General features: G+C 48.9%; 2 protein-coding genes across 9 annotated transcripts; one reads left to right on the top strand and one right to left on the bottom strand.

Moving 5' to 3' along the window:
- The first annotated feature begins 2,734 nt into the window (after window positions 1–2,734).
- On the top strand, window positions 2,735–13,343 carry ZNF692 (zinc finger protein 692). Of its 4 annotated transcripts, none has more exons than XM_004697208.2 (12): window positions 2,735–2,800; window positions 3,529–3,714; window positions 3,989–4,020; window positions 4,437–4,700; window positions 5,831–5,879; window positions 5,966–6,103; window positions 6,424–6,654; window positions 6,741–6,818; window positions 6,910–6,988; window positions 9,141–9,255; window positions 12,589–12,688; window positions 12,821–13,343. In XM_004697208.2, exons 2-12 carry the CDS (start codon window positions 3,539–3,541, stop codon window positions 13,161–13,163), a joined length of 1,605 nt encoding a protein of 534 aa, XP_004697265.1. In that variant the 5' UTR covers window positions 2,735–2,800; window positions 3,529–3,538; the 3' UTR covers window positions 13,164–13,343. The 4 variants fall into 4 exon arrangements, with proteins under 4 accessions (XP_004697265.1, XP_045140388.1, XP_045140387.1 ...); XM_045284453.1 differs by lacking the exon at window positions 2,735–2,800 and adding an exon at window positions 2,932–3,016 and having other exon boundaries at window positions 5,969–6,103; XM_045284452.1 differs by lacking the exon at window positions 2,735–2,800 and adding an exon at window positions 2,932–3,016.
- A 515-nt stretch (window positions 13,344–13,858) lies between these two features.
- On the bottom strand, window positions 13,859–23,229 carry ZNF672 (zinc finger protein 672). Of its 5 annotated transcripts, none has more exons than XM_004697209.2 (5): window positions 22,985–23,228; window positions 21,923–21,967; window positions 18,386–18,512; window positions 17,634–17,737; window positions 13,859–16,365 (listed from the first exon to the last, which is right to left on the bottom strand). In XM_004697209.2, the coding sequence occupies exon 5, from the start codon at window positions 16,110–16,112 to the stop codon at window positions 14,766–14,768; it is 1,347 nt and encodes a 448-aa protein (XP_004697266.1). In that variant the 5' UTR covers window positions 16,113–16,365; window positions 17,634–17,737; window positions 18,386–18,512; window positions 21,923–21,967; window positions 22,985–23,228; the 3' UTR covers window positions 13,859–14,765. The 5 variants fall into 5 exon arrangements, with proteins under 5 accessions (XP_004697266.1, XP_045140390.1, XP_045140391.1 ...); XM_045284455.1 differs by having other exon boundaries at window positions 13,859–16,653; window positions 22,985–23,227; XM_045284456.1 differs by lacking the exon at window positions 22,985–23,228 and adding an exon at window positions 22,468–22,734 and having other exon boundaries at window positions 13,859–16,653.
- Window positions 23,230–25,459: the final 2,230 nt, after the last annotated feature.

The following is a 25,459-nucleotide window of genomic DNA, read 5'->3' as shown; positions in this document are numbered from 1 at the left end:
TTTTCAAGCATTTTCTTTCTACTTGAGCCCTTAATATCAGCTCTTCATTTCCCCCCCTTCCTCTGCTCTCCCTCCCCCATGAACCCTTGATAAGTTATAGATTATTATTTTCATATCTTACATCATCCTCTGTCACCCTTCACCCACTCTTCTGTTATTTGTCCCTCTGGGAGGGGGCTATATGTTGATCCTTGTGAATGATTCCCTCATTCTGACCCCACCTTCCCCTGGGGTCATTGCTGGTCCTGAGGGGTTTATCTATCCTGGATTCTCTGTGTAGTGGGCTCTTATCTGTAGCAGTGTACATGCTCTGGTCTAGTCCAATTTGTAAGGTAAAATTGAGGTCGTGATAGTGAGGGGGAGGAAGCATTAAAGGACTAGAGGAAAGCTGTGGGTTTCATCAGTGCTATACTGCACCTCGACTGGCTTATCTCTTTCTTGTGACCCTTCTGTAAGGGGATATCCAATGGTCTACAGAAGGGATTAGGGTCTCCACTCCATGCCCACCCCCCTTCACATTGGTATGATTTTGTTCTGGGTCTTAGATGCCTGAAACTTGATCTCATCGACACCTCATGATCACACAGGCTGGTGTACTTCTTCCATGTGGGCTTTGTTGCTTCTCAGCTAGATGGCCGTTTGTTTATCTTTAAGCCTTTAAGACCCCAAACGCTATCTCTTTTGATAGCCGGGCACCATCAGCTTTCTTCACCACATTTGCTTATGCACCCATTTGGTCTTTAGCGATCTTGTTAGGAAAGTGAGCATCAAAGAATGTCGGATTATTAAAACAAAGTGTTCTTGTGTAGAGGGAGTACTTTAGTAGAGGCCCAAGGTCCATCTGCTACTTTAATTCTTAACATATAAGTAAAAAATCTATTTCCCCATTGTCACATATAAATATATTTACATATGTACATTCCTGTATTTAGACCTCTATAAATGTCCTTTGCCTCCTAGTTGTTTCCTCTATTCCTTTAACTTTCCTCTTGTCCCACCTCCTTAGTAGGCAGTTAGTTTTTTTCTTATTGTAAGCTTGCAAAGTATTGTAGATTTTAGTAATAATGCCTTTGTCTGAGGTGTCATTGCTAAAGATGCTTTCCCAGTCCGTGGACTCTCTTATTACTCTTGGTGAATTATGTCAATGTACACAGGTGATTTATCTTCAGTATATCCCACTTGTCAATTTTTGACTCCTCTGTATTTGTGTCCTTCCCTATTTCCGATAGCCTATGTATTCCCTGCACCAAGGTTCTCAGGTTTGTCCCAGTTCCCTCATTAATAGTTTGGGGTTTAACTTCAAGGACTGTGATCCATCTTGAGTTTATTCTTGTGCATGGGGTGAGGTATGGTCTTACTTCATTTTTTTGTAAGTAGATATCCATTTTTTTTTCCAGCAGAAAAGGGCATCTGCTTCCCATTTGATATTTTTTTGGGCCCTTATCAAAAATCAGTTTTCTTTATGCTGGTTTTTTTCCCCCTGGGTTTTCAGCAATGCAGAGAGCTTTTATTGAGGGGCAGGGCAATTTGCAAGTTTGGAATCACAGAGTAAATGGAATTAAGAATAAAGTGATCCAAGAAAGGGACAGTTCTGAGAGTTTATGGCATACATGGATATTTAGTAAAAACCAAGCAATTGATTGAAATTTAGATAATACTTACAACATTGATGAGATTATATATTTTTCTTTTGTGTGTGTCTTTGTATACTTTTCTAAAGTAGTTTTTTATAAGTTACAAAACCAAAAAACTAACTGCCAGCGAGTTAATTCTCCCATAGCAACCCTATAAAGGTTTTCACAGACTGTCCATCTGTATGAGAGCAGATGGCTTCCTCTTTTTCCATCAGATCAGCGGGTGGGGTTGAACATTCCATCTTTCAGTTAGCAGCCCAATGTCTAGCCCACGAGTATTTATTAAATTATTATCTTAAAAATTATTATATTTAATTATATTAAATTTAGATACATCCCGCCCCAATCACGAGATTCCTTTTGGCACGACTGTATGGAAGGCATTTCCAAGTTTAGAGACTTATCTTGAGTAAGCATTTCTTCTGAGAACTGTTTTGGACCTGGTTTTTCTGAGCAGAATGTATTCCTCAGCAAGCAAGATCACACTGGTTTTTTAAATTACTTATTCACCAATTTTTTTTCAAGATTCAGTTATGGTTATGACAGGCTGCATTCTCATTACAGAAGTAAAATTTGATTCAAAACCACTGTTAGCCTCAGACGTGAGCATAGCCACCATGTCATGTTGGAAGTCCTAATTTGGAATTCTCTTACTCGCGAAAAAAGGGTTCACAGAGTTGGCAAATTTTTGGAGGAATTGTAATGGGGACAGAGAGAATGGGCAGTAGGGGGTCTTAGGTCCTGGGAAGGTTCTATTTGGTTTTTAGGAAGGCTGAGTCTTCAGCACGTCTTTGTTTGCTGCTGGCAATGAAAGAGTTAGCACAAAGTCGGAGGAGTTAGGTCTGTGCAGAGGAAGTGGGTTTGTCCCATTCATTCTCTTTTCGCTGACCTACAAGTCTTTGCTTGCCAGGCACAACCGCTCAACAACGAAACTACGGAAGAATGACTCCCAGGGCACTAGGTGAAGCCCACGGTTTGCAGTCGGTTCTGGGAACTACAATTCCCAGCAGGCATTGCGCAGGATGGCCACCACGCAGGCGCAAAGCCTCAGGCACGGCCCTCCAACGCTACGCTCCCCCGCAGCCCTGGACCCACTTCCGGCTGGAACCACCTAAACGCTGGGGACGGTTTCCTCTTAAAAGAGCAACTGCGGCCGAGTGCGCGAGGTGGGCCCCCTGTTCTCCATTCACTCTGGGCCTGTGCACGAGGCCACTGAGGGCGCAGCCGCAGTCGGGATGAGGTCGGGGGAGGGGTGGGGGCGGCGCACAGGTAACATTGGAGTGGAGGTGGCAGCGCCGCGGAGATTCCAGTCCACCTGGGACCTGCCTTGGGGAATTTGGCATGGCTTGGTCCTTTAGGAGCATTAAGCGGAGTGACCAGAGGTGAGGGGTGGGGTGGGGTAGCTCTTTCCAGATCCCTACCTTCTCCACCCCAATTGGCCCAACTTTGGAAGCGAGCCTGTGCGCCCTTGCACCCCAGGACACGAATCCTTCCCCTGCCTCTTGTGGTTTACATAAACCAGCAAATGGATTCTCTCCAGAAGGAAGGTCTTGAACACCACCCCCATCCCCCGACCCCGTTAACCTTGCACTCACCCATTGCCCACAGTGAAAGACGCAAATCCCTTTCCCTTAGCTACTGTTTCTACAGTTCAGGAGGCTCAGGCCTCAGGACTTTGTTGTAGCTTTGACTTTACCTGGCACCTGGCAGCCCACCACACCCATTCCAAAGTACTGCACTTCCACAACTGCAGCTACTGCTATTTAAACATTTTAGCCCTTTCCCATTTCACTGTTTTGGAAACTGAGGCCTGCAAAGGCAGGGTGGAGCTTAGGTGTCCGCCCCCCCTCGGACGGGTTACCCCAGATAGCCATATTTTCCACCCTCCCTCCAGGCCCTGCAACATGGCTTCTTCTGCAGCGGACTTGTCTCGCAGAAGGCGGGAGAAGCGGCGACAGCTGGACGCCCGCCGAAGCAAGTGTCGCATACGCCTGGGTGGCCACATGGAGCAGTGGTGCCTCCTGAAGGAGCGGCTGGGCTTCTCCTTGCACTCGCAGCTCGCCAAGTTCCTGCTGGACCGGTTAGGGGCTGGGGGAAGGAGAAAGCCCCCTGGGCCGGCAACCAAGGCCAAGTTAGGTCCAGCTGCTCCTCAGGCCTGAAGATGTTTCCCTACTGCAGGAGGGCCAGTGTGTTAAGGACTTCCCGGGTTCCTGGACACCCCCTGAGGTCTATTTCCTGTGGTCTCCAGAAAATAGAGGCCCTCAGGGCTGACCCCTTAAGTGTGTGAGTGCCTGTGGTTGAGGGCGTTTGGCCAATTGAGCCCCCACCTGACCTGTCTCTTCTCCTGCTGGCAGGTACATTTCTTCAGGCTGCGTACTCTGTGCAGGTAGGCAAGGGACGGCTGGGGGATGGGGTAGGGCAAGAAGGAAGAAAGGTCGTTTGTGTGGAGGTAGAGGCTGGTTACAGCTTAGGAGCCTGTGAGGAAGAGAAGCAATGGAGAGTAGTGTGACCCAGTTACCCCTTCCGCTAGGTGGGTGGGTCAGTGGAAGTTGAAGATGAGCTAGGAGGGTGGGCAGGTGCAGAGCCCAGGAGAAGATGGTGTGCTTCATGTGGGGAAAGAAGCAATATCTCAGGAACTTTGTGTCTTCTAGGTGCTAAGGAACAATAAACTGGTAGAAGGGGGATGGGGGTGCTAGGGTTGCTCAGGGAGCTAGAGGGACCAGAGGACTGGGTCGGAAGAGTGTCCCCAGTGAGTGAAGGGACTCTCCCAGCTGGGCCTGACTGCCTGCCCCATCCCTCCAGGCCCTGAGCCCTCATCCCCCAAAGGCCTGCAGTACCTTGTGCTCCTGTGTCATGCTCACAGCCGAGAGTGCAGTCTGGTGCCTGGGCTGCGAGGGCCTGGAGGCCATGGTGGGGGACTCGTGTGGGAGTGCTCCGCAGGCCACACCTTCTCCTGGGACCCTTCTTTGGGCTCTGAACCTCCAGAGGCATCCAGCCCAGTCCCTTCTCGACGCTCTACCCTGAGAAGCTGGTGCTCAGAGGCCAGGCGTGAGCAAGACGCAGCAGGTAGGCTGGAGGAAAGAAGGGTTGTAAAGGAAATGAAAAAAAGATTTCCCATCTTCTGCGGCTACAACCCCATTGCTAAGACTTACCTTCCTTTTAAACATTTTTTTTTAAATTTTGAATTAAAATTAGGTCGGGACTTAATTTTAAAATTGTGCTGATAAGGAATAGATCCCCAAATGTATGGCAAGGTATTAAGTAATCATACTCAGAATAGGATGCATGAAATGATAACCATTTGTGGAAAATAAAAAGGTGAAAATAATATGTGTCTGTATACACTTGTGACCAAATAAAATCACTCTGGAAGGACATTTAAGAAAGCAGGCTGCCTGTGGGGTGAATTCTGTGGTTGGGGAGCAGTGTTGGAAAGAAGATCTTTCAAAAAAATTTTTTTGCGTGTGGCAATATATGTACAGGGCAAAACATACACCCATTCAACAATTTCTACATGTTGTGATGTTTGTTACATTTTTCACATTGCATTATCATCATTCTTGCTCTTTCCAAATTATATCATCACCATCAAATTAGACTCGCTGGCTTCTAAACTTCTTACTTAGATTTTACATTACTGTTGCAATTTGGTGTCGGAGAGATAATTTTTTAAAGGAGTGCCAAGATAAAAGCAGGAACACTGTTCAAGGTTTAAAGATGATCTCAAGGCACTAATTATCTTAGGGCAATAGAACTGGAAAGCCGTCCGGCTTCACTGGGCCGAGTAAGTGTGGATTCCATAGGAATTTTTAATGCTTACATAGCCCCACTTTTGATTAGGAAATCTCTATTGAGTCCTTGATCAAAACGTATGGGAATGGTAAGCAGGCACCAACCATATCTTCCGGTTTCTTGGCACAGGACGCAGTCGTTCCTGGACATGGTTGGGTTGGCAGTTCAGTTCCTTCTCAGATTCATAGATCTAGAAAGGAGACTTCATGGTGTACCTTTTAATACTTTCACATTTTAGTTGGGTGAATAGATTGTAAAATAAAATTCCCATTCCTCCTCAGGTAGTCTCTGCCCCCTCAAGCTCTTTCTCCTTCTTAAGAGTCCCCCATTACTTAGAACTCTCTACCTGCCCTCATTCCTTGAGCCCAGAATTCCTTCACCTTTGACCCTGCCTGTGCCAACAGGTTTGGAATCAGAGGATGGTGAGAGGACTCAGGAGGCCAGGTTGCCCAGGTGAGGTTCAGAGGAGGGCAGGATAGACTTGGGTGGACAAAGGAAGTGAGGGAGCAGGACCTCAGCTTTGACTCCTTGGCCTGCAGCAGGGTAGGACCACTACCCGAGACTTCCCTGCCCCCAGGAGAGTACCAGAGAGAGGAGGAGGAGGAGGAGGAGGACGATGATGAAGAGGAGATGCTCAGCGATGCCAGCCCATGGACCTACAGCTCCTCCCCAGATGAGCAAGTGGGGGCTGAGGAGGGATACTGAAGAGAACGGGAGGAGGGAGGCGGAAGCTGTGTGAAGAAACCAGAGCTTTGCACACATGAAGGATGGGTGGGGTGAAGGGAGTTGGGAGGCAAAGTGAGCTTTGTGGGGGTGGGGAAGACTGGAGGCTTTGACCTGCATAGAATAGGGTAAAATCTAGGGGTTAAAAGTAAGTGTGAACATACAGGTTGGGGCTAGTAACAGAGTTGTTGTGAAGTAGGGATTTAGAGACCACCATTGAAGAGAGGTTTGGAGGTTTGGTTAAATAATGCCCTTTTCTTTGTTCTTCTTTTAGCAGTGAGCCTGATGTCCCCAGATCCCCTGGACCACCTCCTGCCTCTCTCAAGCACACCCTTAAAGAGGAAGAACTGCCACCCGCCCCTTCAGATCTCCCCACTGCTCTAGCTGCACCAGTATCTTCAGTGTCCTCATTGGGCTCCGGACTTCCTTCGACTACAGAAATAAGGATACAGACAGAGCTTAGTGGGACCCCTCCGCCAGTTCAGGAGACTGAGCCCCTAGCCAGGTAACATTTTGACTAAGATAGGACAGGGGAGTCCTGGGACATAGGCCTTCTTCGAGCCCCTCTGTCGCCCTCTTTATTGCCCATAGCCCCAAGAGTCAGGCCGAGTCAGTACCAGCCCCAGCCTGGGATGATGACACTGCCCAGATTGGCCCCAAGAGAATAAGGTAGGATTGGAAAAGAGGAGATTCTGAAAAGAGGAAAGAGGCAGAGGAGAGCAGATAAGACTTCCTATTCCTCCCTGTTCTCTTCCCACAGGAAAGCTGCCAAAAGAGAGCTTCTGCCTTGTGACTTCCCTGGCTGTGGAAAGATCTTCTCTAACCGGCAGTATTTGAATGTGAGGGCCACAGGCTGGGTTGTGTGTGTCCACTGGATGTGGGGGAGAAAAGATAGATGCTGAAAGAGAAACTCGGGAAGTGGAGTTGACTATCTAGAGGGAGGTAGAGCCAGAAAGAAAAGAAATGAGGTAGATCTCCAAAACTTTTCTGAATTTGATAATCAAGTGGTTATTTTAAACAAACTTATGGGGTGGGGGGAGAGACACCAAGCTACAATTGCACAGAGCCACTGCCCACTACTGCTTATGACCTATAATTTCAGAGACTTATATGCAGGTCGGACAGCAGCATGTATCAAGCTCTTATGGTGCACTAGGGATCACTCTAACCACTTAACATGCATCCCTTTGGAGTATCTACATCAAAGAGTTTTCTTGGCTATCTTTTTAAAAATTTTTTTCATTATTTCTTTTTTGGGGGGGCCCATACAACTCTTATCACAATCCATGCATCCATCCATTGTGTCAAGCACATTTGTACATTTGTTGCCATCATCATTCTCAAAACATTTGCTTTCTACTCAGCTCCTCATTTTTCCCCTCCCTCCCCGCTGCCCCCTTCTTCACGAACCCTTGATAATTTATAAATTATTATTCTGTTGTCATATCTTACACTGTCTGACATCTCCCTTCACCCACTTTTCTAATCTTTTACAGAAACAGGTCACCAGGCCTTTTTTCCAAGTTGGTACGGGGTGGGTTCGAACCACCAACCTTGAAGCTTAGTAGTTGAGCACAAAAAGAGCCCCCGGTAGCACAGTGGTTATGCATAAGGCTGCGATCTGCAAGGTCAGCAATTTGAAACCACCAGCCGCTCTGTTGTACTCCTGTAAATAGTTACAGTCTTGGAAACCACAAGGGGCAGTTCTACCCTGTTGCTATGAGTTGGTATTGGGTCCATAACAATGAGAGAGCGAGAGAGATTGAGCACAAAACCATTAGTGTCACCCAGGGACCTCTTTATGAGTAGGTACTGTTACAATTCCTGAATTACAGGTGAGGAAACTAAGGCACATGACAAAGTAAAGCGCTCTGCCCATGGCTCCTCAGCTAGTCTCTGGGATACAGGGATTTGGAGTGTGACAACCTGACCCCAGAGCATCGCCTTCAGGCAGCTTTACCATCTTTGCCAACTCGATGGTCATAGAGTGGGAAGGACTGGGAGATGATATTGTTCAAAACTTCACTGCATGAGAGGTCTGAGGACCAAGCTCCATATTTTACCAGAGCCCTTGACAGGGTAGGTCTTGAGGTTAGATGTAGGTGGCACCCCAGGGGTAGGAATGACAAGGTGTGTGTGGATGGGAGGTAAGGAAATGCTATATAGGGAGATCTAGAGAGAGGGGAATCATGGGAAAGTTGGGGAGGGAGGTGACCGTGTGTGTTCCTGACTGTCAGTGAAGCTCAAGACAGATCAAAGCAGTAAGCTGGGGTAGATCAAACATTTCCTGATCCTGTTAAGGACAGAAGCAGACCCCATTGGTTTAATTGTGTAAAAATATATAATGGAGAAGAAAGCTTATGCTATTTAGTGAACCAAGGTGGGAAAATAGATCAGTTAAACATATAAACACTTATTGGGCAGTTATGGTTGAGGAACCTTTAAAAGTGTACTTGGTTGAATGTGTGTATTGTATATGTCTCTAAAGCAGATTTGGGGGGGGGGGCGGAGATCCTTTAACAATATGCTTGTCGTGAGCTTGAAATTAGAACTAGGGCATCTTGGAGATATTTTTGTTCCCGAGGACTGATACTGAAGACAATAATCATGTGAACAGTAATATGCAGTGCTCTCCTTTCTTACCTTGGCAGGTAGCAAACGCATGCCTCGGTAGGCCAGGAGCATCACTTGGAGCAGTACACTGCACAGGGAGGTAGACCTTGTAAGATTAGGGTGTAGTAGGGCAGTGAGATCATGGACGTTGAGAGCAGAAAGGGGCGAAAGGCCAGTGGGACTAGGGTGCTCATGGTAAAGATGAGGACTGGGCCAGGAAGGCATGAACTGCCTGTGGCAGGGAGACCTGTAGGGCACAGGTAGTACAGGAGAGGAGCGGGCTGAGGAGCCCACCTGCTGGTAAGCTCTGGGTTTCAGCCCTGGGGGATGCAGCTCTCCTTTTCCCTCTTCTCCCTTGCCACCTGCTTCCTTCTCCAGCACCACAAGAAGTACCAGCATATCCACCAGAAGTCCTTCTCCTGCCCAGAGCCAGCCTGCGGGAAGTCTTTCAACTTTAAGAAACACCTGAAGGAACACGTGAAGTTGCACAGTGGTAAGGGGTCAAACTGCCACCTGGCGGTATCCTCTGTGGGCTCCTAGACGCGTTCATTTATTCAGCCTTCACTCGCTGTGGGGTGAGCACCTGCTTCAGACTGTCTAGGTGCTGGGACTGTTAACAAACAGTTCTTAACTTTCCTGAGTTGTCCTTCGTGGTGGTCACGTGCCGTGGAGAAACATAAAAGCAGGGTAAGGCAGTAGGATGTGCTCATGTTGACAGGGAAGGTTGAGCAAAGACCTAAATGAAATGAGGACTTGAAACCCATCCAGGTCTGCAGGAAGAGCTGGGGAAAGATCCTTAGGTGGGATCTGGGTGGTGTGTTTGGGAAGTAGGGAGGAGGCCCCTGGAGTTAGGATGGATGACTGAGGTCAGATGGGTGATGGGGGCCTCCGAGATCACTGTGGGGATGGCTTGGCTTCTCCTCTGAGCGAGGTGGGCACTATCGGCAGGGCTTCCGCAATAGAGGAAACTGACCAACTTTTATTTTTTTAAGATATTTATTAATTAACTTTTCCTGTTTATTGTGAATTTGGACGAAGCTCTACCAAACAGATCCATTTTCTACTCAACAGTGCACACATGTTTCATCTCAGTAACTGCAATTCCCACAAAGAAAAATTCCTTATCCCACTTTCTTTTATTTCCCTTCCTTCGTCTTTCCTAACCCTTCTGAACTCTGCCCTTGGGCAGATACTGCCTTTTACAATCTCAAGTGGTGGATTATTATTCTACCTCCTTACTGTTACTATTTCTTTACCGGCCTATCATATGACTGATCATTTAGCCATGCAAATGAGTGCAGTTCCTGACCTGCAGGTTGATTAAGGGGCACAGTTTCAGTGGTTCCACCATCTCTATCTGACCAGTAAGGCTCTGACCGACTTTAACAAGGGGCACTATGAAATTTAAAAGGGGCCATGACTGTGGCAGCTGTGTGGAGACTAGACTGCAGGGTGGCCAAGGGCAGCCAAGGTAACGACAGAAATATCCCTGTGCAAGATGAGCTCAGACTCAGTAGCAGTCCAGCTGGTAAGAAGAAATTGGAAGCTTCCTGGCATGTGAAAGTGTTGGCTGCTGCCAGATTGGATGGATTGGCTATGGATATGACGGGAAGGAGGATCAGGCTTGACTCAGAGGATTGCGGTCTAAGCTATTAAGCAGATGAAATTGACCAGTAAAAGGAGAGAGAAATAGGCTTGGGGAGAAGGACCTTTGATTTGGGACATGCTAGTTAGATCGCCAAAGAGAGATGCCTGGTGGGTAATGAGTATGTGAATGGAGTTCTGAAGAGCTATCAGGCACAAACAAGCCATATATGACAGATGATCATTGAAGCTGTGGAACCCACCTAGGGAACGAGGACAACTAGAGAAGAGATACGAATGCAGCCACCCAACAGTGGGTAGGAAGGGCAACCACAGAGATTACACATGAGAGAGAGGAGTGTGGGGACTAATAAAACGTTCAAAGAAGGAGAGAGGTGTGAACTGTATCTGTGCTATTGGATTAAGAAGATGAGACCAGTCCACGGACGGGGCAATGTGGAAGCTATCCTTTACTTCGACAAGATGAAAGCTGGGAGGGAACAGGGTCCAGCTGGGCTGGAAGTGAAGAACTAGAGATGGCGAGTATGAGTACAATTTGGAGTTTTCTTTTGAAGATGAACAAACATGGGGTCTCAGCTGGAGGACGGTGAGACCCGCCCACCGAGATGGGGATGGCCCTATAGAGAGGCACAGCTTGCTGAAGTACCACGTGGTCTTCTCCTTGAGTTGATGAGAAGGGCTGGCTGTCAGGGGACAGTGGAGGATGCCCTTAGAAGAATTGGGTGTTCGTGTAAGAGGATACACATATAATTGTCAGGTGGATTTGATGATGGGGAGATGTGGGTTTTCTTTCCTGGTGTCTTATTTTCTTGATCAAAAAAATAATAATACTAAGATCACCTAAGTGAAGATGGTGGGATGGGTGTACTGGAGACTTGTGGAGGGCGGGCATATAGACTCTGGAGTGTGGGAAAGTAAATTGACGGGGGAAATGTGGACTCTTGGAGACTTGCGTTTGTAAATCTAGGGGCTAGTGGCAGAGTTGTGGGACATGCGCCCACGCCCTTTACACACGTACAGGGCAGACCAAGGGTTGTGCTTATTCCAAGTTGGGGTTTAACCAAGCCGATACAACTGAGGTCGGAGGAAATGTTGCAGGTGAAAGAACGGCCACAGAGATGGACCCTGTAAACGGAACAGGAAGAGAAGGGTTTGGGGGATAGGAAGGTGCTGAAGGACAGCGGGGACATGTTGGGGCCCATGGACTAGCAGCCTGGTGATTACAAGATTATCGTAGTGGGACAAAGTGGGAGGCCCTTGCTGGAACCGGGATGCATCAGGTTGCAATGTCCAAGCTGGTACGATGGTGCACTGCACCGTCCCTATGACCTGGACGCAGTGGCTGTTGCTGGGTAGGGTGTGGGTTCATTAGTGGTCAGGGAACACAGCGGTGGGTGTATAAATAACACACGGGAATCGGAGCAGAGGGGAGGGCCTAAAGCCAGAACTGTGGCGTGATTAAGATGAAGGTGAAAGGCTGTGGCAGAGGATGAGCACCCGTGTGGCCTGATGGCCCTCATCAGGGATGAGGATCTACAGGGAGGTCTAAGGGGCTGTGAACAGCATGGTGTGACCTCTGCCACATGCCAGAGGCTTGTGAGGTGTGGGAGACACTTGAGAGCTGAAGCAGCAGTGACCTTGGTTAATGAGCAGGAGCGGTTCGAACCAGCACAGAAGTGCACATTCCTGGACAAGATAAGGGAGAGGGTATTTGGCTGATGATGACAGGCGTGAGGCACTCTGGGGCTGGAGTGATGTGGGAAACAGGGAGAGAAGAAATATGAAGGCCTGAATGGGAAGAAAATTCTAAGTGCCAGACAAACCTTCAGGGCTTGGATTTCATCGTAATTCCCATCTCTGTCTCCAGGCTTCCTCCTGGTGCCTTCTGCCCACCTAAGGATCCAGCTTATCTATCAGTTGGTAAAGATCTAGCTTAGAGACGCAGAGGCAAGGTAGTGTACATCTGATGAGAGTTCTGTGGTGTGGGTGATGCTTAGGGTAATAATGGTAACCAAGTCAGTTAGACAGTGCCCTGCATTCGATTGTCATGACTGGTGAAGTGAAAGGAGGTTCAGAAAATTGCCCAAGGACAACAAATAATTAGAACTCAGGCCTCCTGACCCCAACACTGTTGCTTTCCTATGGGGACAGTGGGTGGGTGATTATAGGAGGGGCTGCATCCTGGAGACAGATGCTGAGGGGAATCCCTGTGTGCCTGCAGACACCCGGGACTACATCTGTGAGTTCTGTGCTCGGTCGTTCCGCACCAGCAGCAACCTTGTCATCCACCGACGGATCCACACTGGGGAGAAGCCCCTGCAGTGAGTGCTGGACAGTGGGCCTGGGGGTGGCAGGGAGACAGGCAGGGCACCCGGGCCCTGGGAGAGCAGGAACTATTGAGGAAGTCAAAAGTGGCTGAGGCCCCTTCCTTCCCTGTCTGCCCTTGGTTCCAGGTGTGAAATCTGTGGGTTCACCTGCCGCCAGAAGGCCTCCCTGAACTGGCATCGGCGCAAGCATGCAGAGACAGCGGCTGCCCTGCTCTTCCCCTGTGAGTTCTGTGGCAAACGGTTTGAAAAGCCGGACAGTGTTGCAGCCCACTGCAGCAAAAGCCACCCAGCCCCACTCCCGGGCCCACAGGAGTCACCCAGTCCTTTGGAGCCCTGTCCCAGTATCTGTGTCCCTGGGGCCCTTAGGTCCACTGAGGCACCAGGAGCCATGCCACTAGGGGCCAGTTCTTCCCATTCTCCTCAGGATCCATCTAACCGTCCAACCTCAGGAATGAGCTCTTCCATGTAGGCTTTGGGAAGCCAGACCTCAGGCCCTAGAAAGGAGGGAGCACGGCGAGTGGTTCAGAAAAGCACCGATACCTGAGGTCCCAGGGACTAGGGCTAGCTCAGGGAGAAGTACTCCTGAGGAAGTGGGGGAGCCGGACTACTTAATCTCTCTCCAGGACAGAATAAAGAATATTTTCCATGAGCGTGTGTGGACAGAGTAAATGTTTTGGCCCTGAGGCACAGGAATCCTAATTCCTCTGGAAGCAGGTTTGGTAGACTGCTGGAATGGCGTGTAGGTGTGTGGCCCTGGTCCCCTCCCTGCAGGTCTCCTGCCACCACTCACTCTGGAGGCTTCAGCTTGCTTTAGGGACTGTCTGGCACTTTGTAGTCCTTTCCACCTAAGTGCCAACCTCACTCTTGCCAGGGAAGTAGGGCGACTGACAGTCTAGTGAATTGTCTTTCCAGGGTGGAACAGGAAGAGAGGCATGCCACTCTGGCTACATTAGTAGTCGCCACTGAGAACACTCATGTAAACCTTGAAGATGCTTACCTTCCAGTGCAGAAATTAAGGGTCTCGGGTGTAAGGCGATCACTGAGCTTTCCTGGGAAGGGAGAAGAAGCCTTGGAATTGCCAAATGAGCTGGCTTTTAAACCACTGCACAATCTGCAAAGACCTTCAGCCTCAGGTTTCACAAAAGAAGCTCTTGGCACCAGGAACCCAAACAAATAACTCTTTATTTCACTAGCCAAAAAGTCACTAGCCAATTCAGGGGATTTTTGCATCCTGCCCTCCCCACATTGTGGCACCTGTATTACCGGGAACAGAAACCCTGGCTCAAAGCTTGGTGTGGAACTAATAATCAGATGCTGTACTTGGTAATGTCTAGCCTGTGGACTCATTGCTTTGGGCCCAGGGCCATTTTCCCAAACCTGGCTGGAGAACATTATTAGGAGAGAGTCATCTCTGTTTAGACACCATAAGGCCTGGCCCAGGGGATGGTGGGGGGCCATTGGGAGGGAAGGGCCCCTGCCCACATTTGCACGGGTGGGCCACCTCTGCCAGGCTGGGCACTTCTGGTTGGGATGATCCTCACTAAAGTGAGCATACCCGGTCTTCAGATTCCCACCATAACACCCCACCTGACTCAGAAACGGAGGGGGAAGCCGCACAGTCATGTGGACCAAGAGGCAAGCTAAGCTCCTGGTGGTGGGATCTGATTCTGTGCTCATTAACCAGACAGCAGCCAGAGAACTCGGGGAAAGAGAGGTCATGGAGATGGAGCGATGAAGGCTGCAATAAGGAGATGGGGCTAGGGAAAACGGGACGGACACATTGAAGCACAGCAATGAATGACCAGTCCTGGGCCCTCTCACACAAGGTTTTCCCGGACTTCCTGCACCTACACCTCAGAGGGAAAGAAGCCGGGCAAGGAAGAGTCAAAAAGGCAAAGAACCCCCCGGGGAAAAGCCAGGTGAAACGCAACCAGAGAACGGAAGGAAAGGTAGCGAGCCCTGTTCAGCCCCCGCCCAATCCTTGTAGGGATTTGTCCAGCTCTCCCTCCCCAACCTTGGACAGAAACTTCTGAGCTGGTGTCCCCTAACTGGGACGAAGGAAGCCTGCATTTTACTGTCCAACCTGCCCGGTGAGAACGAGGGGGGTACTGGTGGAGCTGAACTCCACGGCGGCCTTGGTGGCAGCAGCTGCGCGGGCGCGTGTGTGGGCCCGCTGGTGCTGTGACAGCGAGCGGCTGTGGCTGAAGCACTTGCCGCACTCGGCACACTGGGCAGGCCGTTCGCCCAGGTGTGTCTTGCGGTGCAGCGCCAGTTTGGAGCCAACGCTGAAGGCCTTGCCGCACTCGGGGCATTTGTGGGGCTTGTAGCCGGCATGGTTGCGCCGGTGCACATTGAGGTTGGACACGCACGTGAAACACTTGCCACACTGCTCGCAGTGGTAGGGCTTCTCGCCCGTGTGCGTGCGGCGGTGCTTGGTGAGGTCTGAGCGGTCACTGAAGCAACGGCCGCACTCGGGACACGGGAAAGGCCTCTCGCCCGTGTGGATGCGCTGATGGACCACCAGGTCAGAGCGCTGCCCGAAGCCCTTGCCACACGTGGCACACGCGTGCGGCCGCTCACCCTGGTGGCTACGGCGGTGGCGGAGCAGCGTGGAACTCTCACTGAAACAGCGCCCACAGTCGCTACAAGCGTATGGCTTCTCGCCCGTGTGTGTCCGCTGATGGCGCACCAACGTGGCACTCTCCAGGAAACCCTTGCCGCACTCCGGGCATTTGAAGGGCTTCTCGCCCGAGTGCGTTTGCAGGTGTCGAGTCAGCGTCGAGTTCTTGCCGAAGCTCTTGCCACACACGTGACAGCTCCGAGCGCGGGGCTGCTGGCTCTCGGGCTCCCCGGGACTCGGGGCTGCGTGGACGCGCGCGTGGCTCCGCAGGCCCGCGCCGCTGTGGAAGGCTTGCGGGCACTGTGTGCAGGCGTGTGGCTGGCCGATGGGCACCACAGGTGCCTCTAGTGAGTGTGCCCGTACCTGGTGGAAGCGCAGAGCGCTCTGGCGAAAGGTGCGGGCGCACAGAGGGCACCTACGCGGCTGCTCGGGCGGGTGCCAGCGACGCCGGTGCAACAGCAGCGCCAGGAGATGTGGGAAGCGGCGGCCACAGGCCCGGCAGGGGCAGGCGCGCGTCCGCCGTCTGTGGGTGCCTTGGTGTAGATCAAGACGGCCGCTATGGCTGAAGCTTTGGCCACACTCGCTGCAGATGTAAAGCGTCTCTCCAGCGTGAGCCCGCCTGTGTGCCCGGAGGTCTGCAGCCTGGGCACAACGCTCCCCGCACTCCAGGCAACGGAAGCGACTGTTGCCTCCATGGGCACGCTCGTGCCGCCTGAGCACACAGCTATAGCGGAAACTCTTGTCACACTCGCTGCACGTGTATGGCCTCCCGGCTACGACCCCTGATGCTGCAAACATGGTGCAGACTTGATGCCCACGGGGTGCAGTCTCGGGACTGGGCTGGCAGAGAAACTTGCCGTTCAAGCTCCAAGGCTTGCCGCCTCAGCTCCTGGAAATTGTCAGTGTTACAGCCCAGAAAGGGGGTGATCACAGAGGGACCTGGGGGAGGTCTCAAAAGCGGGTCTTAGATTCCTGGGCTCCTTCATCCATGGGCAGGCACTTTGGTGGTTTCAGCGGCAGGAAGCTGCCAGGTTGCTCCTGCCCTTGAGCCCTGCGGGGAGAAGATCACCATAGACTCCAGGAACAGCAACACACCGGGGAGGGGGACAATCTGCTAGTGCTAGGTCCATTTCTTCCAGTTTCCATTTCCAAGGAGAGCCATGAGAGGTTTCAGAAACACGGAGAGGGGTAGGGGGTGGCTGTTCTTGCATCACCCCGAAGGGCAAAAGTAGTGGTCTAGGTTGTCCTAGAGACCAGTCTAAGTCCAGCTGCTGGAGCCATTGACACTGCTGGGAGGATTGCTCAGTCTGTTTTCTGTCCTTAGACCCGAGATCCTGGCCTGGGGTACATTAGGAAATGAGCAGGTAGAAATAGTGTTATAGGAAAGCCCTTCTGTTGGGACCACACCTACACCTTCCTACAAGACCCAGTTATCCTGAGTTATTCTCAGGCCCTGGCTGAAGGGCAAGGAGGGCAGTGAGATGAAGTATACACAGGCCAGGCAGCAGTCTGGGCAAAAGGTTCAGACCCTGTCGCTACTAGAAGGGGTATTGGAAGGGGTTAGGGGCTGGCAAGGGAGAATAAGATGAAGCCCCCAAACATTGCTCCTTGGCTTTAGAGAGTAACCTGTAATTGCCCCTACACCAGGACCTCGTCTCAAAGTTCCTTAGTTCAGCCTTGAGAAAGCAGCCCAGAAGAAGGGGAACTGGGTGAGAAGAGAGCATGGATAATTCACAAAGAATACTATCAAAAGGTGATTTTAAGAAAAAACTTTTCAATTTTTAGGAAAAGCAGCATTCACTACGAATTCTCAGGGTATCCAAGTTGTTTGCTGAACATAATTCACTTTCTGCTATCCCAGCTCCAAGGATCTGGGAACTGGGCTAGGAGAAAAACTCCTTTTGGGGACCAACTGTGTTCTGTCCTGTTGATTCATATATTTACACAAGTCGCTTTGGCAAGTTGTTCCAGGCAGCTGTCTGGAAGCAGGGTCAGCCTTAGAGCCCACTGGACAGAACTTCCTATGCACTCAAATAAGAGCAGAAATATGGCCTTTCTCGTCCTGGTGGTTTCCCTCCAGGCACCACAGGTCTGTCCCAGTACAATCAATGGGGTAATGGAGATTAGGGACAGGGGTCACCCAACAGATCGGGGAGATGAAACAAACATAAAATGGCCAGTAGTCTTTCTTCCTTTCTCATTAGCAGATGGAAATCCATGATGCAGACTTAGAGCTTTGGGTGAAACACCCCAAAGACAGGGTCTTCATCTTTTGGATGCAATAGGGTCAGTTGAAAAAAACCCTTGGGAACCACAAACCTGCAGGGATGAGGGCTGGGCCTTCTGCTCCCCTGCACCTTGGGCGGGAGTGGCCACCACATGACGTTCTCTTCTCACGCCCCAGAAGTGTGATTTGCTGTGCCCTGAGGGGTGAAGTAAGAAGGAAAATGTGACTTCACACTCAGCAAAGAACACAGGCAGAGGCAGATCAATGAGGGAGAGCATTGAAGAAGGGTTTTTTTAATGGACAAACAAAAAAACCAGCAATAACTGTGTCATAAATTAGTCATTTACCTTCCTCTATCTACCACTTTGCTCATTCTTGTTTCAGCCAAGAAGCCACCCGCCTGCCCTGTCTCCCGCCCCATTCTCTTTGTCTGGAGTGCTTTCAGTCCTAGACATCTTGTTCAAGGAGCCTGCTGTTTAAGCAGCAGCGGAAAGCAGAGCAGAATCCCTTCTGCAGACCTGTTAAGTCCCTCCGTTCCTCTGGAGAGCCCGGCCAGCAGGACACTTGCCCTGCTGGTTCTAGCTGAATGTGAGATCACTGTACTGTTGCACAAAACTTTCTATGAAATGCTTGCCTGGTTTGTACAAAATCGCTGGAGAGTCGGTGGTGTTTGCTAGAGAGCAATGCTCACAGCTCCAGTGCGTACTTCACCTGGGGGTGGGGGGCTGAAAACCATGGCATCTCTCAGACAATGTTTCTTAGTGTGCCCATCTCTCAGGCTACTGCTGGAAAGTACAACACACACACAAATAGCCACATGTAAATGGTATATAAATAATGATACCATTTCTTCCTGTTATGGATATGGAATAATAGCCTGATCTAGGGTACAGGTCCTTGAGTGCCAGGGTACACCCTTCAAGTCTCTTCTGTACCTCACCCCATGTTGGAACTGTGCCCAGGGAGGGGGCCTGAAAAACATAACGGTAATATTTTGTTATCTAATAGTTTATTACTGTGCTTAAGAACAATTCCTAACGACCATCTGTCTATGACATTTGAAGTTGTTACATTCTCAATTTTGGAAAAAAATAAAGATAAGGCCGAAATGTGAATTGATGAAAAATCCTAATAAAGTATCTTAGTATTGTTCAATAATTTAATACTTATAAATCATGAGGAGGGGTTCAAAAATTTCATGGAAAATTCAATTTTTTAATGTGTTTTAAAAAATTTTTATTAAATACTTTTATTGGGGCTCTTACAGCTCTCATCTCAATCCATACATTCATTCATCCATTGTGTCAAGCACATTTGTACATATGTTCCCATCATCATTTTCAAAGCATTTTGTTTCTACTTGAGCCCTTGATAATCAGCTCATTTTTCCTCCCCCTCCCCCACCTTCCGTCCCTCATAAGCCCTTGATAAATGATAAATTATTATTTTCACATCTTACATAGTTCACTCTCCCTTTACCCACTTTTCTGTTGTTCGTCCCCTGGGAGGGGGTTATATGTTGATCCTTGTGATCAACACCCCCCTTTCTCCACCCACCTTCTCCTTAGCCTCCTGGTATGTCCATTCTTTTTATTGGTCCAGAGTGGTTTATCTACCCTGGCTTCCCTTTGTTTCAGGCTTTTATCTGTAGCACTGTACATATTCTGGTCTAGTCAGATTTGTAAGGTTGAACTGAGGTCATGACAGTGGTGGGGAGGAAGCATTAAAGAACTAGAGGAAAGTTGTATGTTTAATCGGTGCTATACTGCACCCTGACTGGTTCGTCTCTTTCTTGTGACTCTTCTGTAAGGGGAGGTCCAATTGTCTACAGATGGGGTTTGGGTCTCCACTCTGTGTGCCCTCCCCCATTCACATTGGTATAATTTTGTTCTGGGTCTTAGATGCCTGATACCTGATCCCATTGACACCCCATGATCACACAGGCTTGTGTGCTTCTACCATGTGGGCTTAGTTCCTTCTCAGCTAGATTGTTTATCTTCAAGTCTTTACGACCCCAGATGCTATATCTTTTGATAACCAGGCACCATCAGCTTTCTTCACCACATTTGCTTGTGCACCCATTTTGTCTTCAGCGATTGTGTCAGGAAGGTAAGCATCACAGAATGCTGGATTATTAGAACAAAATGTTCTTGCATTGAGGGAGTACTTGAGTCAAGGCCCAATGTTCATCTACTACCTTAATACCTAACATATAAATATAAGTACATAGATCAATTTCCCTATCATTATATATAAATATATTTACATATGTGCATGCCTGTATTTAGACCTCCATTATCTTTTCATTCCATTTTTCTAAACACTTTTGTTAAACAATTAAAAAAATTATAAATTAGATGGGAGTTTACATTTCAGATCATCAACGTTGTATTTAAATAGTTTAAGCTAAGTATCAATATCCACCCCCTCCACACAATAGTTTACCCTCCTCCCTAGTCTTGATTTCTTTTCCCCCTCTTGTGAACTTTCCATTTCACCCAAGTTAACACCAACAGTCTAATCCATCACTTTATTTTCCCTCCCTTGGCAATCTCCAGAGTCCCTTTGGTTCTAGGAAGAACCTTGTTATTTAGCTAAGAAAATAAGATAAAGGAAAACATTTAACATTCACAATAGATTTAAAGTTCTAAGTTAGCTTATTTTCATTTATTATTCATTAGACACTCCAGGTATTCCATACCGTAACTAGTTGATCACAAATTACAAATGAGCAGTGTTAGTGGAAAGATTTGCCTTGACACCTCCCATGCGGGCCACCTAAATAAAGGCCTTGGGTCCCGAACATTCTCTGATTAAGAGATTAGGCATTGCTTAGCCTCCCCTCTCCCAGTTCCTTTCCCTAACAGTCAAGCCTTCCCTCTGTTGTGGGCAGAGTAATCTTTCATCTTGTGCTCATGTATTCCATCACATGGCATCTACCCAACTCCACCAACCTAATTTTATGTTTCTGGTGGGGAGAGAATGAAATCTGTCCAGTCTACTGCATGAGAATGGTCTGTATAGGGCATTTGCCCTGCACTAGCTGTATGGCAGTGGGTGGCCGGTGGGGAACATCCTGCTGACTATGGAAGTCAGTGCATACTAGTAAACCTAGTAGTATCCCAAATGCTCAGCTTCCTCTAGGGACAGAAGGAAAAGCCCAAGGGTAGCTTTCCACCCTTCCCATAGTGGTCCAGCCAGTCTGGCAGCAGTAGGAAGTGTAGCCAGGTATGGCTCCCTGGAAAATCCCAAGGAGGCAGAGGGTAAAGAGGTCAGAGGCCAACTCCAGGGATCAAAGCTTGGAGTCTGGGGTTGTGTTAGTCCCTTTGGACCGTGGCCTGGGAAACTCTGTCTCAGGAGGAAGAGTAGCTAGAAGTAGAAGAGGTGATTTTTCTGTACATCGGAATGTCTTTCCCAATATCCTCAATCCCCATCCCCACTTCAAAAGGATGGAGAATCATTATTTTCTCTTGGACTCTGACAATCCTATTTGGCTGAAATGGAGACCTGGATAGAAGCAAATTATCCACTCCCTGCTCTGATGGGGGGTTGGAGAAGTGGAAAGGTTTACTTGACTTCTGAAGCCTGCTTTGGGATCTCTTCAGTAACAGTTCTTTCCATCCAGAAAACCCTATTCCCCTCCTCATTCAGGGCTCTGCTCAAATGTTCCCTTCTTAGGAAGGCTCACTCTGAACATATCTAACTTTAACCTGAATTACCCAGCAAAAGTCACAGGAAATAGGTGCCCACTCCTTATGGAATGATTCAGCTCCGTTTCTAGGTCAGTGAAACCCAGAGCACAAGAGTGGCTACTTGTGCGGGAGCCCTTTCCCTCCACAACAGAGGTCAGGTCCAGTGCTTCAGATTCAGGCTGACTTGTTTGAAGAGCTGGTGGTAAGAGGAATGATAGCTCTCTCCCATGCCAAGTCTGATCAGGATCCAAGGACATTCTTTTCTGAGTTTTGACTTCACAAGGACTGTCCTATAGAATCTGGGAAGTGTGCAAGTGTATATGTAAGTTGTGAGAGAACATACCTAGAGTCACCTACCCCCTCTGTCCCTTGCATCAAGGGTAAAGCTGAAGGTCAAAGGGGCCAGGAGCATACCAGAACTGGGATGGCAGAAGGGACTATTTACCTTTACATGGTATATAGTCTTTGGTTTATTTTATTGTTATTATTTGCATCCTTCATAGGCCTAGCAAGGAGTTGGGCACACACACAGCACTCAATACTTTTTTAAATGTTAGGTTTCTATAGGTACAGTCAACTTATCCTTCATATCCTGAGCCACTGCATATAACAATGAACATGCTTTGGTTTATGGAACCAGGACGGCAGCCTGTGTAGGGGAACCAGAGATCGTGCTCTGCCAATACTACCTGTGTGATGTTGGACAGGGAACTTGTGGATGTCTGATCCTCTGCCTGGGAAAATTCAGAAAAGGAAAGCTTTAATAATGATTTCTATGATCAAGGGGGAAGGTTGGAATATTTATAAGTCTGAGAACTGTGGCTGAGTGTTTAAGATTTACTCCCCCCAGGGCAGCCCTAAGAGAAAATCCTGAACAAGGGGCGGGGCTCCTACCCGAATTCCCAAAAAGACATTCCCTAAACCCTTTTCAGAATTCCCCAGAGCCAGCAAGAATCATTCTTTGCATGGCTAGAGCAATGTGGGCCTTCTTCCAGTATTCCACTGCTGTACACCGTGACTACCTCCTAGACTCTAGGTCCTAGAGTAAGCAGGGGGCATTGGTTCCTCGTTTTAGAATTGGGAGCGTGGTACTTAGTGGGCCCTGAGGACTAGTCTCAGAATGAGACAGACACACCTGGGCAGGTCACGCTCCCAACCTCTGCAGCGCAGCCAATCCTGGCGCACTACATCAGGAGTTGTTAGGCCAACTTTCCTGGGGAAAACCACTTCTCACCTTAGGACCACCTCAGCCTTGGTCCAGGGCACCAGGTCACACAGAGGGCAAGCGTGGGGGGCAACAATAAGGTGGGGAGCAGGGATCGGGGAGCATCTCAAGAGGAGCTTGGTGCCACGGCCAGACCGCCGGGTGCCCTTTAATTTAGTCTAGCCTCTCAGGGCACCAGAGCTCCCGACCTCAGCGTCTTGGGGTTGCTGGGTAGCCTGGAAGGTCACCAGATGGAGGGGAGGAAGAGGAGGCCTGCAAGCCTGGAGACTAGGGAGGACAAGCAGAGGGCAAGTCCTGGGAGGGGGGAGGCTGCAGCCAGCTCAGCGGGCGTGCTTCCTCCAATAGCTCGCCGTGCCGAGTCTCGCGTCACTGGTTGCTGGGGCAGCGCTCCCGACCGAGGCAGACGCGAGCCTGGCGGGGGCGGAGGGAAGACCAGCGACGGTGGAGAACCGCTGCCCTACGCGCCCCCCGCCCCCCCGTCCCCGTCCCTCGCGCCGCCGGCGGCTGGCCGAGCTCGGCCCCTCACCGGTTGCCGGCTGACTCCTCAGACACCGCGCGGCTCCCACTCGGCAGACTCGCCGACCCCCGCGGGAGGAGGGCACCGGGGAGCCGGAGCAAGCGGCAGCAGAGCGGGGGGAGCCAGGGAGGAGGAGGCAGTCTCGGGATAGCGGGTCACGCTCCAGGTCTCCTCCTCTACGCCGTTGGCCAGTGGCGGGGCTCGCGCGGCGGCACGTCACTCACTGATTGCCAGGAGGACCGGGAGTCCATGCAAGGACCTACTTACTGCTCCGTCCAGCCAGCCAGGGCCAGAGTCCCCGGAGGAGGGGCGGGGCTGACGGGATGAGCCAGGGAAACTCGGGTCCCGCCTCCGTCCCACGTGAAGTCCCGCCCCTTCCCAGGATCCACCAATCCCTGCCTCCTCTCTCTTTGCCCGCCTTCCCGCCCCAGTCTGGTCTCGTCCAATCAGAGGAGAAGGCGCCTGCCAGTGGACGTCTTGAAACCTAGACCTGTCTTGTAACTGCACACTCCTGGATCAGTAGCCTTTTTTGGAAGCTGCTGGAGTATGCGCTCCCTGGCGGGACCAGTCTGTGGGTACCGCAGGCCAAAGCAGCCCATCAATACTTATTGAATATTAATGCAACTTAGTATGTACTATTTTGTTTTATGAGTCGGAATCGACTTGGTGGCAGTGAGTTTGATTTTTTGAATCCTGAACGCAGCTTTGCCAAGGGGCATTTTCTGAAATTGAAGCCTTGCACAGGCTGCTGGATAGTGCCTTTTGCCTCTTCAGGACGTGGTGACTGATCTCCTTGTTCAAATGTTGAAACTCCAGGGCTGCTTGAGTTCTTTTCCAGAAATTCATTCGGACTCTTGGGTTGTCCACCCATTACCACAATAAACTCTTTACTTTAAAAAAAAGTTTAATTGGTATATACTGTACATATCATACAATTTAATCGTTCAATCATATTAAGATTTGTGGAATCATCACCACAATCAACTTCGGAACATTTTCTTCTATACTCATCATGGCTGGCTCCCCATTTCTTCCCTAGGCAAGTATCAATCTAGTTCCTGTCTCTACAGATGTACCTATTCTGAATTTCATAGAAAACCATACAAAACTCAAACAGGAAGCAAGCAAGCAAACAAAAACTATGACAAAACAAAAACCTCAATCTAAAGCAAGGCAGAAAATAAAAACAATTTTAAAGAGAGATCACATAAGGTGTTACATTTTAATCTACTGTCGGCCATATTCACTTTACAATGCTCTCTGCCTTATAGCAAGGCTATTCACATCCCTGGACTATGTTCAGAGAGGATTCACTGGAAGCTTGATCCATCTAGGGACCCTGCAAATGGATTTGGGGCTTCTACTGTCATCCAAAGCCTTAAATTATGTTACCATTCCCTCCTTCAGACTTGGATTTTATTATTTACAATCCTTGCATACACAGACTGGTGTGCTTCTTCATTGTGGACTTAGCTGATGGTTCACTTAGATGGCTGCTTGTTTTAAGACAAGCTGTTAAGACCACACACACTATTCTTTCTGGCCAGGCACCATCTGCTTTCTTCAGCACACTTTGTTTGCTATAGCACCCATATCTTTAAAGATCTTTTCATGAGGGAGAACATCAAGCAGGGCTAGGTCATAAGAAGTAGTTGTTTTTAGAGTGGGGATAGATTTAAATGTAAGCCTCAAAGCCATTCATATACGTATGGTTTATGTATGTATCTGGTTCATGTTAGAGACATCCTTATCATTTTATGTTAGAGAACATTATAAACCATCCCCCTAAAGCATAAGGCAATTCTACTGATAGTGTTGTTTATTTAGCCAATTATAAAATTAGAGGCTAACTTCAGATCAAAATGCATGGATTTTTCACTCATGCATACTAAACTATTTTTTTAAACAAACACGTTTTATTGGGACACATTCCAAATATCATACAATTCACACATTAAACTCTTAAGTGACTGGACACTATTTCCACAAACAATGAGGCTTGGTGATAGGGAAAAACTTTCAATAGCACTCATTCACAAAGGCCGAACTATGTCTACCAGATTACTACAGCCTTGAACCAGGAAAGGATCAAGATGAGAAATGTGGAAAGAGGAAAAATTCCTTAAGTATTGTATACACAATACAAGAGACACAATACAGTATCTTTTTTGTAAATTAGGTATGCACAGATAAGGCTGTGTTTTGTTAAGAGGTGATGAGGATAATTCCAAAATCTTTCAATTTAGAGAAATGGCTCTAGTTAAGACATTTCTGAATACTTTGTTCAGAGCTCATTTTAAAAGGGCACTAACACACTTGGATATTTCTATTGGAGTGACTCTTGTTGCTGCTAGGTGTCATTTATTTGTACTCATAGTGACCCCATGAGGCAGAATAGAACTGCCACAAAAGCTTTTCAGGCTGTAATATTCCAGGTAGCCATACATTGGATTTCCCCCCCAAGCAGTCACTGGGTGAACCTGA

This window comes from Echinops telfairi, unplaced genomic scaffold (genome assembly GCF_000313985.2).
Source record: "Echinops telfairi isolate 266 unplaced genomic scaffold, ASM31398v2 ScPeMD7_7469;HRSCAF=8507_0, whole genome shotgun sequence".
In the NCBI taxonomy this organism is placed as follows: Eukaryota; Metazoa; Chordata; class Mammalia; order Afrosoricida; family Tenrecidae; genus Echinops; species Echinops telfairi.
Note: the sequence above shows the minus strand (reverse complement) of the source record. Positions and strands in the feature narration are given on the sequence as shown.